This window comes from Vigna umbellata, chromosome 9 (assembly GCF_029865625.1).
Source record: "Vigna umbellata cultivar VRB3 chromosome 9, Vumbellata_1.0, whole genome shotgun sequence".
Lineage (NCBI taxonomy): Eukaryota > Viridiplantae > Streptophyta > Magnoliopsida > Fabales > Fabaceae > Vigna > Vigna umbellata.
In genome coordinates, this window is record NC_142173.1 from 9,616,403 (window position 1) to 9,633,167 (window position 16,765).

General features: G+C 37.4%; 1 protein-coding gene across 1 annotated transcript in view; it reads right to left on the reverse strand.

Annotated features, from left to right (window-relative positions):
- LOC148192498 (uncharacterized) overlaps window positions 1-16,260 on the reverse strand; it is a 47,180-nt gene extending 30,920 nt beyond the window's left edge. The window contains exons 1-2 of the mRNA XM_088099213.1: window positions 16,032-16,260; window positions 15,637-15,812 (exon numbers count right to left, since the gene is read on the reverse strand). Coding sequence (XP_087955339.1) covers window positions 15,637-15,812; window positions 16,032-16,260 — 405 coding nt within the window. The remainder of the gene's footprint in view (window positions 1-15,636; window positions 15,813-16,031) is intronic.
- Between the last annotated feature and the right edge of the window lie 505 nt (window positions 16,261-16,765).

Sequence of the window (16,765 nt, forward strand, 5' to 3'; positions counted from 1 at the left end):
TGTTCATTCCAGTTCTACTCGTTTAATTTACTGTTCATCACATTTTCTGCTTCATTTCTACAACGTTTTGAGCTTCTTCATTCAGACCGTTCGGTTTTTAATTAATATCGTTCTGTCTCTAACATGCTTCATTGTTAAAGACCGTTCGGCTTTTTCTGCATTCAGTTTAGTTTTCAATCTCATTTCCATTGTCTTCCTTTATTATCGTTTGGCTTTTACACTGTAATACCGTTCGGTCTGTTAGAGACCGAACGACCCCCTTCATCTTTGCTTACGTACGTTCTGTTTCAATAATTTTAATACCTTTCGGTCATACACTTCTGTGCAGGACCGTTCGGTCTGTTCGTGTTGGTTATAAACGATCGTTCATCTCCTTATCAGGAGTTCGTCCTAGGTACACAGTCGTTCGGTCTCTAACTTCACCGTTAGAGACCGTTCGACCTTTTCTTTATTCTAATTTTTACGTTCGGTTTGCGCTTGTTTTGTTCGCATTTCCTCGTGCGTTTACTTTTACAGGTCAGTCTGCTTTTTAATTACTATTGTCGTTCGTCTCATTAATTTAGCGTTCGATTTTAAATTCTTCTAAGTTATTCATTTAATTTATCATACCGCTCGGTTTGCTCATTTCCTTTTCCTTTCTTTAGAGTCTGTTCGGTCTCAATGTTCGGTTTTCTGCTTTCATTCAATGCTTTTAATTTTGTTTGGTTGTCTTTAACTTCCAATTTTAATTTAATTTAATTTTCCTTGCAAGTTTGACCAAAGTCTCGAACCACATTTGGTCCTTGAGAGACGACCTAGGAGTCACATCCTAGCATTATACTACATTCTTATTTGCACATCAAATTTGATGGGGCACGACAGTCGTATCAATAAGCCGTCTGTAATTACCTTTTATCGACGATTTTGGGCTGTTTCCGTGGGCTCCTGGCCTTCGGTAATGCACTTCCTTTTTGTAGTGAAGTGATATTCCTGCAAAACCTTTCAAAGTCTTTCCAGATCAAGCATTTTAGAATCAATGTTATACAGGAATTAATGTGTGAGTATGTGATAACAATTGAAAAACTGTTATTTTTATGATTAAAATTGACACTAAAAGCAACCTTTACACTTAGAAACTAGCTTGAAATCATGTTTTTCTTTATATTTTTGGAAATAAGAGAGCTAGACAGGTTTATGCTTGATTTCAGTGTTTTTGTGCAGGTTTTAAGGTGAATTTGGTGAAAGAAGTGAAGAAGGAGAGAGATGAAATCAGAAAAGATAATAAAAAGTGCAAAAGGAGAAGCCGAAGTCACCGCTCAGCGGCAGTTTACCGCTGAGCGGCACTCAGGAGCTTGCGGGAGGTCCGCTGAGGGGCAAAATGGCCGCTGAGGGGAGAAAACAAGTCACGCACTCACCGCTGAGCGGCACTCTGGAAGTCACGTAAGGTCCGCTGAGGGGCAAAATGGCCGCTGAGGGGAGAAAACAAGTCACGCACTCACCGCTGAGCGGTATTTTACCGCTGAGCGGCACTTTAATGGGCTTGGACTTGACTTTTTGTAATTTACGAATGATACATAAGCTTTAGGGTTTCCTAGGGTTAGGTATCTTTGGCTGGAACGAAGCAAACACTCTCTCTTCCACCCCTTTGAAGGAGGATCTTGGATGCTGAGGCTTCCTCTTCACCTTTTTAGGGTTTATTCTTTCATTCTTTCATTGTAATTCATCTAGGTTCACCATGAATATGGTGAACTAAACTCTGTATGTTTGTTGGGGAATCAATGTAGTCTTGTGAAACTCTCATATATGGAATCTGTTTTTACATCTTTTAATTAAGACTTATGCTTTCTTTCATCATTAGTTAGGGTTTTTCCTCTTTGCTTAATGCTTGCATTGTTTAACTCATTCGATGCATGATTATTGGTTTTGTCGATACGGGCACGTACGGGGAAGTCTAGATCCGGGGAATTTCTCCCAATTTTATATTGGTTGTCGTTAAGCTCCTGCACTTATGAACTGATCATTAGGAATGCTAGGAATTGTATGAACTTGTGATTAGGGAGAAGCCTTCTGGAAAGGTACATTAGAGAGTGGCATTAACAATGATGATTTGACTGTTGAATTCCTAAAATATATGAGAGTGGATAAGATGAAATTGACCCCCAACAACATATCCATACATAAATTTCATTGAAAGTGTTTATCTTTTGCTATGCATACATGTTTATTTTCTGTCTTGCATTTTAAACCCCGAATATTTCGTTTGTAAGTCTTAGTTAATCAAGAAACCACATAACTAAATTAGGCCGTGAGTCCTTTGGGAAGAACGATACTTGGTCTTACCAAGTTTTATTACTTGAACGATTCGGTCATACTTGCCGATTGAAAACAAGTTTGTGACATCATAATTTGGTGTTCATAAATTTGTCCATCAAGTTTTTGGCGCCATTGCCGGGGACTCTGGTTTAACTGGTTAATTTGTGTGATTGTTGATTATCTTTGACTTTAATTTTGAATTTCTGTTTTATTTTCTGTTTTTATTTTTTTGGTTATTATTGTATTTTATTTTATTTTCTGTTTTTATTTTATTTTCTGTTTTTATTTTATTTTATTTTATTTTATTTTTCTGTTTTTATTTTATTTTATTTTATTTTTCTGTTTTTATTTTTTTCTGTTTTTATTTCCTATCTTCTTATCTTTTCAATTATATCCTTTGATTTTTTTTTTCTCTATCTTTTTGTGCTAACAATTGTTTTTAGGGTTTTGTGCCTAATGTCTGCAGAATGCAATTTGGTCAAGAATTTAACTATATGGGCACTCAATTCTACCAAAGTAATCTCAACCACTGGTGGGAACATGACTCAAGCATGGATCAAAGCCAATTTTGGCAAGCTGCCGGACAATTTGAGAACCAACCACAACAACAATGGCAGCAACAAAGCTTTAAAATCAACAAAGGGAAGCAAGAGATCTCTTCATTTAGACAAGGCATGGAAGAATCACTGGGGCATGCATGGGACAGGTATAAAAGCCTATTACGAAAGACTCCCAAGCATGGATTTAACGAAGAAGAAGTAGTCCTAATCTTCCTTGGAGGTCTTGGTTCACAAACCAAGATGATGCTTGACGCCTCAGCTGGAGGCAATATCAAATGGAAGACTCCAGAGGAAGCCACAGAAATAATTGAAAACATGACTACTAATAAGTGGAACAGTGAAAGAGGAGCTCCTATTCAACAAAAAGGAGTTCTACAGTTGCAATCCAATGATGCCTTGATAGCTCAGAACAAGTTAATAACTCAACAATTGGAGAATCTCTCAAAGATACTTGAACAATTGCCACAAGAGTTAAAGACTGTTGCACAGGTAGAATCCCAGTTATGCGAATTGTGTGGAGGTGACCATATCAATGGTCAATGTGCCTTTCCAGTTGAAGCCGTAGAGGATGTAAACTACATGACCAATCAGTACCGTCAAGGGAGCTACAATCAAGGGTGGAAACCACACCCAAGTATTGGTCAGGAACAAAGTGGGCAAGCTGGACAAACTGGGCAATTTAACAAGCAACAGCAACAAACCTTTCTATCAGGAAGTTTGGATGACACCCTTCAACAATTTTTGAAAAATTCTGACGCTACTCAAAAGAGCATTGAAGAATCATGTAAAAGGATGGAGATGCAGCTTCATTCCATTAGTCAGAGATTGAATAATGAGGTTAATACTGAAGTTAACCCTAAGGAGGAAGGGCAAGCCATTATCACTGAAAGTGACAAGATTCTTGATGAGAAAAAAATAGGGGGCGATGAGGAAAAGATAGAGAGAAAAGAAAAAGAGGAATTGAGTGAGAGAAATAAAGATGAAGAAAAAGAGAAAGAAGTGGTTGAGAGAGAAGAGAGAAAGAAAATTTGTGTGAAAATAAAGAAGTTGAAAAGAAAAAGAAAAGGGAAGAAAAAAATAAAAGAAAAGAAAAAGAGAAAATTTAGGGAGAGAAAAAGGAAGAAAATAAAGATGAGAGGAAAGAAGAAGAAATCATATGAAAAATCACATCCTTATCTAAAGAAGAATCATAGGAAGGAAAAGAAATTCAAGTGCTTTATGGAAATCTTCAAGAAATTGGAGATTAAAGTTCCTATGATTGAGACACTGCAACAGGTTCCTGGTTTGATCAAATTTTTGAAGAAGTTCAGTAGAAAGAAGAAAAAGAAGAAGGAACTTGAGGTTGGGTCAAGCTAATGACGTTAAAAGAGCGCTTGCTGGGAGGCAACCCAGTGATTTAAGAACTTTTGATTTTATTTTGGTTTTGTAATTTTTAATTTGTGGACTTTATTTTTGTAACTATTTTGTTGGAGATAGCATCTACTGAAGGATGCTAGGTGGTTAAGTATCTGCTGAAGGATACAATGGCTGTAACACCTACTGATGGGTGTTGGTGGATTTTGGGTCAGGCTCGTGACGTTAAACAAGCGCTACCTGGGAGGCAACCCAGTTGATTGAATATTTCTGTTTGTTTGTTTTAGTTAGGGTTTGCATAAGCATTTTGAACATTGAATTGCAGGGAGCCAGTGAGGGGCATGTCTAGGAGGCACGTAGGTTAAGTGATGGACGAATGACTCCGAGAAGTGACCAAAGGCGCGACGCGGACTCCTCGAAGCTTCTCCGACGAGTGAAGACGCAGCGGAAAGTAGAGGAAGCTCTAAATCGAAGAATGACTCGAACGAAATCTAAGGAAAACCGAGAGCGAACACAACAAAGCCCTAGACCGAGATTTAATCGGTGGAAATCCTTATAAACACGAAGGAAACCCTAGAACGGTGAGGAATCACTAAATTGACCGATTAATCGGTGGAAATGGTGTTTTAAACGGTGGAAAGGAGAAGAACGAAGATTGGAGAGGTGTTTAATCGGTCAAAACTCAGAGAAAATGAAGAAAATGGTGAAAATGATGTGGAATCTGTGAAGAGAATGAGGCTTATAGATGATGAAGAGATGAATCTGTGAAGAGAGAAATGGAGTAGAGGGTTACCGTGATAATGATGCGTTTGAAAGGGAGAAACCCTAGCGTTCGAAGTGGAAATGTGAATATGAGGATGCGCGAGTGGGAAAATGAGAAATGAAGTGGCATGTGCGTGAGATGAAAAGCCCGAGGAGAGGTGGCAGCGAAGGATGTAACGTGGAGGAGAGAGAGAAAGCACCGTGGAATTTTGGAGAAAATGGAAGAATGAGAGTGTGCTTGGAAGGTGGCTAGAGGGAGTCTTTGGACTCTCTAGCCTATGACTTTCAAGAGAGAATTATTCTGATTTCAGAAATATAATTCTCATTCAGCTCAAAAGTCCTAATACAAGAGAGGAGTTGGGTATTTATAGTAACCCATACTCCTTAAGAGCTAAGCTAGGAAAAGTAAAATTACAAAAGGAAAACTAAGTCAAGTAGGATTCCATCATGCCCTCCCTCTTAAGAAAAGATTTGTCCTCAAATCTGGCAATCGCCTTATGAAGAAACTCCACACAATCTTTGGGAGCATGGCCATCTTAGAATGGCCTTATTCTTTTAGATCTAGTTTTCTTCCTCCTGGATCAAACACGAATCTGCAATACACATCAAATATATCTTCAGTTAATATCAATCCAAGAAAGAATTTTTCTTTAAAAACAAGAGAATAAGAACTTCTAATACTTTGATTAGTAATCTTTGAAAATCTTAGAAGTCCAGATTCAATTTTATCTTGAGTTAAATGTTTTCTTAAAGATAACAATAACTCAAGATTTGAATTGTCATATTTTGAAAATGTTTTCATGACAATTGATTTGAAAGAGAAGTCAAAAATTGAAAAGTAATCAATTATTGGAAAAGAAGTAAAGATTTGGAAACCTTCCCTTTTAAGTTCTATGGTCTTTGGAAGAATAGGATTTGCCATAAGGAATAATTTCTCTTTTTCCTTCTTCTCTCTTTCTTGCCTTTCTCTCTTTTCTTCTTCTCTTCTTTCTTCTTCTCTTCTTAATTCCTCTCTTCTTCTCTCTTCTCTTTTCTCTATTTCTTCTCTCTCTTTCTTCTCTTCTTCTTTCTTTTCTTCCTTTTCTTTTCTCTCAATCTCTCTTTCTCTTTTCTTATCCTTGATCTCCTTTAGTCTTGCCCCAAATTCTAATTCTCTACGAAGAAACCCATGATCCTTTAAACTCTCAAGAAAAAATTTTCCATCATCAATGCAATCCTTAATTAATTCTAGGTTTCTTTTAATGCTTGAAGGCACAAACTTTCTTCTCATGCAAGCTTTTAAATCATACCAATCACGTATGGAAGACTTCCTACCTTTCCTAACATGATATTGTCTTTCATCCCACCACTCACTTGCATGCACTTCTAACTTAGAGAGATATATACTAAGAACATAATATTCACTCTCTTCATAAAACCAAGGATTTATTTTATCAATTTCTTTCTCCCAAACTAGGTATGTTAATGCACCTATGTCTTTACCAAATGATGGAAGATTCCTAGCTTTTTTAAACATTTCATCAACTTTATCTAACCTAGAAGACCTATATGAACCATAAGAAGACATCTTTGTTTTTAAAAGTTTTCTTAATCTAAAGGGTTCAAAACTTTCACTTAGACAAGTCCCAGGTAAGAGAGGTGAGCTAAAGAGCTGCTTAAGTACCAAGTCTTGCCTTGCCAGAAATGTCTTAGGCTACTAACTAATTACCCCTTAAACTAAAATCACCTTTAAAAACAAAGTACACAACTCAAACAATTAAGCACAAATAAAAGACTAGACTCTCGGACTCTAATGTGAAAAGGCTTAGAGTTTAATCCCTTTTAGCCTAAATCACCCCTAAACATAGAACACAAAATCAAAGAAACAAAACACTAAGGAAACCAGCGGACTCTAATGACCCTACGAGATACACAAATCAAATCAATATATACTCCTATAGTGAAGCTTGTAGCTTTGGCTAACAAGACACATTCACCTGTCTAGCTATGCTAAAAATAAAAGCAAATAAAGTTGCCAAGAGTTTGAAAGAGCACCAAGGACTCTTCCAAAGAACTTGGACTTTATAAAAGGCCCTTTTACACAACAAAAATGAAACTAACAGTAGGCTAACACAAGCCTATTACAAACAAATTAAAGGAAAACAATTACAAAAGAAAATAACTATACTAGGCTGCTACGGTCTTGGTACTGGTCCACTTCATGCTCAACTTTGTTGTTCCACTTTGTGCTTCGGCTATCAACTCTCTTGGTCTTTCCTGATCAGTTTCCTACAAAGTAAATGCACGGATCTTCAATCAAAATTTGCTTATCCAAAACAGATTACACAAGGTGATGTGTATGGCAGTAAGCACTTCCCTTTTCTCGGTCTTGTGCCCTTGATGCAGTTACAAAGAAATTGTCTTTTGCTCTCTAGGAATAAACTGCAAGAAAATCACACCCAATTCAGCAAATCACAACATCCAACAAATTGCAAGCTATAACACAAATAGTTTAAACAAACAAAAGCAATATAGCTAAGCAACTTCCCTGATTAATGCTATTTCTAGTTGTTGATTTTAGGTTCTTCCTCGTGCTCAACTAATCAGCAGATTCATTCTTCACTTGTAGACATCCTACACTGCATTCTTGTAACTGATGCACTAGCTATATGACACCAATTAAATCAGATATGCACAGTTACACCAAAAACAGTAGATATACCACATGATACAATGCAGGGAAAATGAAGAATAAGTTGATTCACAATTAAATGACCAGTATAGCCTGTATAGCAAATCAGTGAATTAAACTGGTCAGAATCAATGGACCAACCTGGTGACAACAATGTTCGATATTAATCAAAAGTAGCAGACCAATCTGATCAAACCAATGAAATACAATGTGCAGCAGTATGTGCAGAAGTATGTGTAATCAGGAATTGGCAATTAAAAACAGTGTTGATGCAACAAAATGAAGAAGTTCAAAATGCAATCAGTACAGGTAAAGTAGCAGTGATTCAGCAAACAAATTAAGGTTCAAAATGAATGCAAGAGCAGATTAAAATAAGTACAATCACAGTTGCTCTAGTTTGATCACTCAAACTCCTTTTCCTGCACAATGAACAATCAGCAACACAGTTAGATGAACAATGAAATTCTCTATTTCAAAGTGCCAAGGAATTAGGCCAAATTAGCCTCACGAAACTCACTACACTCAGGCTTCACTTTGAAAACTTAAAGCACTCAAAATGGAAAGGTTTGGAAGGGAGATTCTCCCTTGGCAGTACACAGCTGGAGAGTATTCCAGACCACCACCACCTAAAATGCTACCAAGCACACAAACCTCCTTTCAAATTCCAGAAATCCAGAGTGAAAAAACTTCTCAAGTAATAAAGAAATGGCTAGGCTAAGGTCAAAGATCAGAAATCAGAGCAGGACAGCCACAAGACAATGACAACACAGCAGATAATGAAACTGACTCAAGATCAACTCTAGATCAGATTATGAAAACAATAAAGCTCAAATTAGAACAGCTGAACAGATTTTACATGTAATGTAGACAAAACTAAGACATTCAACAATGACAAGCAAGAAACAAAGCTTTTGATCACAGTAAGCACTCAAACAGGATCCTAAGATCAGTTCTAGAGTAGATTTCAAAAGCAATAAAAGATCAAGAACAAATTGCAGAATTTTTGTAAACAAATGTTCAAACTGATTCACTTTATTTCAGAATTGTAGTGCAGCATTTAACATTGTTAATTTCAGCCTTATGCACTGTTTTACAATGAAATCAGTAGAATCAACTCCAATTACAAGTGTTACTGCTAGGTTCAAATTCAAATCACAGATTTAGTGGTTGTTTTGTACAAGATTACAAGTACTGCTGATGTGATGCAGATTTTTTTTTGTGGACTTAATCATCAACCACTTACAAATTTTAAGCCAGAACAACTTTGACACAAAGGTGCAGTAACACAAGTCAAATCAAATTTAATTCTGCAGAAAAGAAATTAAAGCACTCAGACACAATGACTCTAGGATGTACTGATGTTAGAACTTAGTAATGATCTAATACTAAGTAGAACAAACACACACTCAAAACATTAACACAGACTTCAAAGAAAAACCAGTTCGGTGTAGCTGGCCAAATGAAAGACTGATGCTGCTGTAAGCATCTTGCACCCAAGCTCAATGCAACATTTCATAGCTTAATTGGTGTGCATTTGCTATCCACAAGCAGATTCAACTTTCAGCTCACAGAATTTCAAAAGTGCAATACAAATTACATGTAATGGTCAGCATCAAAAACTCAAGACAGCTTCAGATAAATGAAATGACATTAAAACTGCTGTTGAAGTCTGCATCAAGCTCATTCAATTGAATGTCACTGCTTATGATGATGAACAGATCTTACTCAAAGCAAAAAAAAAACTCAATTGAATCACAATTAAACTCAGATTTAATTGACAATTAAAACAAAGTAACATGACATAGACAAAACAGAAATGGATTTAGAAATTAAAATACTCAAACAAAGACTTGCACCGAAATAAAATGAAATAATACTCAATATAATGACTCAAAGGCACAGAACAAGAAAGCTTAAACAAATAAGTAACACTCAACTTGAAAACCTAAACGCAGAAATTGAGATCCAAGAACGAACAAACATATTTGAATCTCATACAGAAAAAAAAACAACACATTCTGAAACTGAATCAAGGCAAAACACTTTGAGAATTCCATGACGAACAAAAGTTAAACACAAGACAGTAAAGAAATTAACTAAGAACGCGAAAATGGAAGAATAAACTCAGAATCAAGACAGAATCAAAACACAAAACTAGAACAAAGACAGAGACGCGAATCAAACTGAAACAAGAATCGAAACAGAGATACTTACCTTCGAAGCGTGTTCGACCTTGCTCTGAATACCACTTGATGGACGAATGACTCCGAGAAGTGACCAAAGGCGCGACGCGGACTCCTCGAAGCTTCTCCGACGAGTGAAGACGCAGCGGAAAGTAGAGGAAGCTCTAAATCGAAGAATGACTCGAACGAAATCTAAGGAAAACCGAGAGCGAACACAACAAAGCCCTAGACCGAGATTTAATCGGTGGAAATCCTTATAAACACGAAGGAAACCCTAGAACAGTGAGGAATCACTAAATTGACCGATTAATCGGTGGAAATGGTGTTTTAAACGGTGGAAAGGAGAAGAACGAAGATTGGAGAGGTGTTTAATCGGTCAAAACTCAGAGAAAATGAAGAAAATGGTGAAAATGATGTGGAATCTGTGAAGAGAATGAGGCTTATAGATGATGAAGAGATGAATCTGTGAAGAGAGAAATGGAGTAGAGGGTTACCGTGATAATGATGCGTTTGAAAGGGAGAAACCCTAGCGTTCGAAGTGGAAATGTGAATATGAGGATGCGCGAGTGGGAAAATGAGAAATGAAGTGGCATGTGCGTGAGATGAAAAGCCCGAGGAGAGGTGGCAGCGAAGGATGTAACGTGGAGGAGAGAGAGAAAGCACCGTGGAATTTTGGAGAAAATGGAAGAATGAGAGTGTGCTTGGAAGGTGGCTAGAGGGAGTCTTTGGACTCTCTAGCCTATGACTTTCAAGAGAGAATTATTCTGATTTCAGAAATATAATTCTCATTCAGCTCAAAAGTCCTAATACAAGAGAGGAGTTGGGTATTTATAGTAACCCATACTCCTTAAGAGCTAAGCTAGGAAAAGTAAAATTACAAAAGGAAAACTAAGTCAAGTAGGATTCCATCATTAAGAAAAGAAGGAGAAGAACACATCACGAAAGTGCCGCTGAGCGGTACTCTCGCAGAATAGGGTTTTAGTTCCCCTTAGCGGGAGCCGAGCCCATTAGGGTATTTTTAAACCCTAAGCTGCGCATTCTTTCACACTTTAAGACTTTTCTTTGCACAAACACTCCCACATACCTTCTCCTAGGTTTTCCACATCTTTTCACTCTTCCCTCTTAAGAAAATTTCTCTTCCACTCACTTTTTCACTAGTGTGCCATCAAAGTTTGGGGTTGGAAGAGAGCATTCTAGCTTGGAAGCATTCTCATTGCATCTAGTATCTCCACCCAAGTAAGTAAAATGCATTTTTTTCATTCTAGGGTTTTTGATTTTGAATATGATTGTCAAAGCATGAAAATTTAGGGGTTTTGATTTCTTTGCATGATTTGATGATATATTTGATGTTTGAACCGATTAAACTGCATGATTATGAACTGGAAAACTGAAAATTGCAATTGGGTGGAGTTAGGAAAGCTTTAAAACAGGTTTTTCAAAAATCTGCAGAGTTACCGCTGAGGGGTAAACTGCCGCTGAGCGGCACTCTGCCAGATTTGATTTTTCTAGTTTTGTGTGATCTGGAATGTGGTACTGGTGGCGCTGAGGGGGAATTCTGGCCCTCAGCGGTGGTTTAGCTTCGAAAGGAGTTGTGTTCTGTGTTGTACTAATGATTAACATCATGTTCTGTGGTTTTGTTTGTGTTCTAAATGTAGGAATGGCATCCTCATCAGGAAAAAGATTGAAAACCATGGCAACCAAGAGAAAGGAAAAGCAACCAGAGCAACCCCACTCTAGCAGGTTCCTCTCTAGGAAACATGAGAAGCACTTTAAAGTGGTTCAGGACAGGAGACTTCTGATGGAGAGAAAGGTTGGAATGATACCTAACCTTGCTCCTCAATTTGGAGAGCAAGTTTAAGGGAATGACTGGGGAAAGCTAGCCACTTATCCTGCACCTGCCAACATAGCTGTGGTTAAGGAATTTTACACCAATGCAAAGAAGATTGGTGATTATCCAGCTGAGAATTATTTGGGCTATGTTAGAGGCCATGCTATCAGGTATGATCCTGATTCAATTAATAACTTTCTGGACACTGTATGGGCTGGTGAGCAGTGCCAGTTTGCTCTTTGCATGGAGGAAGGTGCTGATTATGAGGATGTGGAGAGAGTACTGTGTATACCTGGAGGACACTTCCAAAGGAATCGATCTGGCTCAGTGGTTAACATTAGGAGGACAAATTTGACTCCTCTTGCAAAGTATTGGATGGCGTTTTCTCATGCCAACATTCAGCCATGTTCACATGTGTCAGATATTACTCTCAGTAGGGCATTCTTCATCTACTGTGCTATCAGAAACTTGAATGTTAATATTGGGCAGGTGATAGCTGATGAGATTAGTGTGTGCGCCAATACTTCAAACAACAAAGCACCACCAGGACATCCTTCTTTGATCACGCACCTTTGCAAGATAGCTGGGGTGGACACTTCTGCTCCACCTTTTGAGAGGCCAAGAAAAGCTATTGATGAGGCCTACTACAGACAGTACTGTGGAGGTGATGATGCAGCTCAGCCAGTTCCACCACGCCGTGCTCGTAGAGAGAGAGGGCCAGCACAGAGCCAGACATCTGCTGAGACACATGAAGCAGAGCCATTCCAGATGAGGGACATGTATATGTCTCTTATAGGGGCTCAGTTGCAGTCCATTCACAGAGGGCAGGTGGCCACTGCTGAGATGATTGTGGGGATGTATGATACACCTCCAGCCCACAGGTGGATTATGGATGAATTCCATAATGTTGTAGCATGGCCAGAGGAACCAGTGCATGGAGGAGGAGCTGAAGCAGCTGAAGCTTCAGCTAGAGATATGGAAGAAGATGAAGCTGATGAGGATGATGCATTTGAAGATGATGAAGATGAGGAGGAAGAGAAAGATACAGAGGACAGGTCAGATTGATGAGGAGCTGAGATAGCATTTACTGATGAATGCTATCATGTGCTTATGCTTTGTGGTTTAAGTTTTCTGAACTTATTTGTTTTTGTTTTTAGATTAGGGTTTGATGTACTATATTTGAAACCTGGTTTCTTGTGATGGTTTGCTATTAACTGTGATTGTATGATAAGTAATGCTGAATGATGCTTATGATTGATTGATGTCGAGATAGATGTGCACATTAAATGCTTATACAGGTGATTCACAAGCTTTGTGAACAAATGCAGGATATTATGATTGTGATTGTGAAATTAAGCAGGATGTGTATGTTAAATGTGAATGAGCTTATGTGTGAGATTTTGAGCTCCAGAGTTGTTATTGTTGAATGCTATTACTTTGAAAGCATGAATGATTTTGCCCAGGTTTTCTATGATTGAATCAATTGCTTGTTTTGCATCACATGATCAAGGCCATTTGTTGAAAACCTTTTTATTGGCCAAATTCATAAAATTAGCCCACTAAAAGAGAACACTGTGTGTTCTATCCTTTGAACCCTTAGCCTTGAATATACACTGAAAACCCTTAGTTGAAAATCTTTACCTTGAGTTAAGTAGAAGATTTTGTGTGGTATTGTTTAATGTTCAAGTTTGGGGTTGTTGGGAAAACATGAAAAGCATTGAGCTAAGAGCTAAAAAGTAAGAATATGCAAAGAAAAAGGAAAAGAAAAGAAAAAGAAGCAAAGCTCAATGCAAAGGCAAAAAGAGAGTTGGGTATGAATAAGATGATTGTGTTGTTATGATTCTCTTAACTCAAGGATTTTGTGATCTAGAAAAACCAATTTTCTTGTTAGCCCAGCCACATTATAAGCCATAGAAAAGTCCTTGTGATGATGCATGCTTGTGAATGTTTTTGATTGTGGTAAAATGAAAGGCAAAGTTAATTCATGTAACATTGTGATAGAAGAGTGAATGAGTGATCATCTCTTATACACTTGAGTGTGAGTGAAACACTTGACTTAGTGAGGAAATATCACATGAACACATGAACATCCATGCTTAATTGATTGATCATTCATTAAAATAGCATTTGTTGGAATTTAAATGACTTTGTGAACACTAAAGCATGTGCACATCTTGATTGAACTCTTGGTCATAAGTTTGAGTGAAGTTTTTGCTTATCTTGAAAAGAAGATTTTTGAATGAAGTGAACCATCATATGAATTGGTTTAAAGATGGAGTTACATATTATTTGCTTGAGGACAAGCAAAGTTTTAAGTTTGGGGTTGTGATAACAGTTGAAAAACTGTTATTTTTATGATTAAAATTGACACTAAAAGCAACCTTTACACTTAGAAACTAGCTTGAAATCATGTTTTTCTTTATATTTTTGGAAATAAGAGAGCTGGACAGGTTTATGCTTGATTTCAGTGTTTTTGTGCAGGTTTTAAGGTGAATTTGGTGAAAGAAGTGAAGAAGGAGAGAGATGAAATCAGAAAAGATAATAAAAAGTGCAAAAGGAGAAGCCGAAGTCACCGCTCAGCGGCAGTTTACCGCTGAGCGGCACTCAGGAGCTTGCGGGAGGTCCGCTGAGGGGCAAAATGGCCGCTGAGGGGAGAAAACAAGTCACGCACTCACCGCTGAGCGGCACTCTGGAAGTCACATAAGGTCCGCTGAGGGGAGAAAACAAGTCACGCACTCACCGCTGAGCGGTATTTTACCGCTGAGCGGCACTTTAATGGGCTTGGACTTGACTTTTTGTAATTTACGAATGATACATAAGCTTTAGGGTTTCCTAGGGTTAGGTATCTTTGGCTGGAACGAAGCAAACACTCTCTCTTCCACCCCTTTGAAGGAGGATCTTGGATGCTGAGGCTTCCTCTTCACCTTTTTAGGGTTTATTCTTTCATTCTTTCATTGTAATTCATCTAGGTTCACCATGAATATGGTGAACTAAACTCTGTATGTTTATTGGGGAATCAATGTAGTCTTGTGAAACTCTCATATATGGAATCTGTTTTTACATCTTTTAATTAAGACTTATGCTTTCTTTCATCATTAGTTAGGGTTTTTCCTCTTTGCTTAATGCTTGCATTGTTTAACTCATTCGATGCATGATTATTGGTTTTGTCGATACGGGCACGTACGGGGAAGTCTAGATCCGGGGAATTTCTCCCAATTTTATATTGGTTGTCGTTAAGCTCCTGCACTTATGAACTGATCATTAGGAATGCTAGGAATTGTATGAACTCGTGATTAGGGAGAAGCCTTCTGGAAAGGTACATTAGAGAGTGGCATTAACAATGATGATTTGACTGTTGAATTCCTAAAATATATGAGAGTGGATAAGATGAAATTGACCCCCAACAACATATCCATACATAAATTTCATTGAAAGTGTTTATCTTTTGCTTTTTGCCATTGATCAAAATACATGCATACATGTTTATTTTCTGTCTTGCATTTTAAACCCCGAATATTTCGTTTGTAAGTCTTAGTTAATCAAGAAACCACATAACTAAACTAGGCCGTGAGTCCTTTGGGAAGAACGATACTTGGTCTTACCAAGTTTTATTACTTGAACGATTCGGTCATACTTGTCGATTGAAAACAAGTTTGTGACATCATAATTTGGTGTTCATAAATTTGTCCATCAGTATGCAAATATATTAAAGTAGCAGTAATCAATAATTCATTTGCATACAAGCACAAAATAATCGATTTTAATCTATTTTATACTACAATTATCCAAAATTCCAAGTTCATTTCGAATAGTATAAAATCTTTCTTTGTTCAAAGGTTTTGTAAAAATATATGCCCATTGATGTAAGGTATCGATATATTCGACCTTAATTTCACCCTTGAGGATGTGGTCTCGTATGAAATGATGCCTTATTTCAATATCCTTAGTTTTGGAGTGAAGAACATGATTTTTTGTCAAATTAATTGCCCTAGTATTATCACACTTTAAGGGAATATGATCTAATGATATGTCATAGTCCTCTAGTTGACTCTTAATCCAAAGAGATTGAGCACAACAGCTTCCAACTGCTATGTACTCAGCTTCTATGGTAGATAAAGCCACATAAGCTTGTTTCTTTGAATGCCAAGAAACTAGAGAATATCCTAGCAAATGACGAAATCACTATATCCCTCAAGAAAAATGTTCGAACCACTTGGATACCACAAACCAAGATTATTGGTTCCTTTCAAGTATTTTTGAAATTCTTTTTATAGTAGTAAGATGTGATTCTTTTGGTTGAGACTAAAATCTAGCACAAAGACACACACTATGCATGATATCTGGTCTACTAGCAGTTAAGTACAATAGGGATCCGATCATACCTCTATACATTTTCTGGTCAACATTTTTTCCTACTTCATTAAGATCAAGATAGTAGTTAGTTGTCATAGGTGTTGTAGCCTCTTTGTAGTCCAGCATTTTGTATTTCTTTAACAGGTCATTGTAGTACTTTGATTGATGTATAAAAATGCCATTCTCAGTCTTCTTAACTTGAAGTTCCAAGAAGTATGTGAGTTCTCCCATCATGGACATCTCAAACTCTTCCTGCATAGTCTTAGAAAATTCCTTCCATAACGTGGGATTAGTTAAGCCAAAAATAATATCATCAACATAAATTACACATACAACTTATCCTTTTTGGAATTCTTAATGAAGAGAGTAGAATCCACTTTACCTCTAGTGAATCCTTTCTTTATCAGGAATTCACTTAGACGCTCATACCATGACCTTGGTGCTTGTTTCAATCCATATAAAGCCTTTTTAAGTTTGAAAACATAATCTGGATGCTCATAATCTTGGAATCCTATTGGTTGTTCCACATAGACTTCTTCCTTAATATACCCATTCAAAAACGCGCTCTTGACATCCATTTGGTACAACTTAAACTTCATCACAGATACAACAACGAGTAGAATTCTTATTGTCTCCAGTCTGGCTATAGGTGCATAAGTCTCATCATAATCGATTCCTTCTTCTTGGTTGTAGCCTTTAGCAACCAACCTTGCCTTGTTCTTTATGATTTCATCTGAGTCATCCATCTTGTTCCGATAGACCC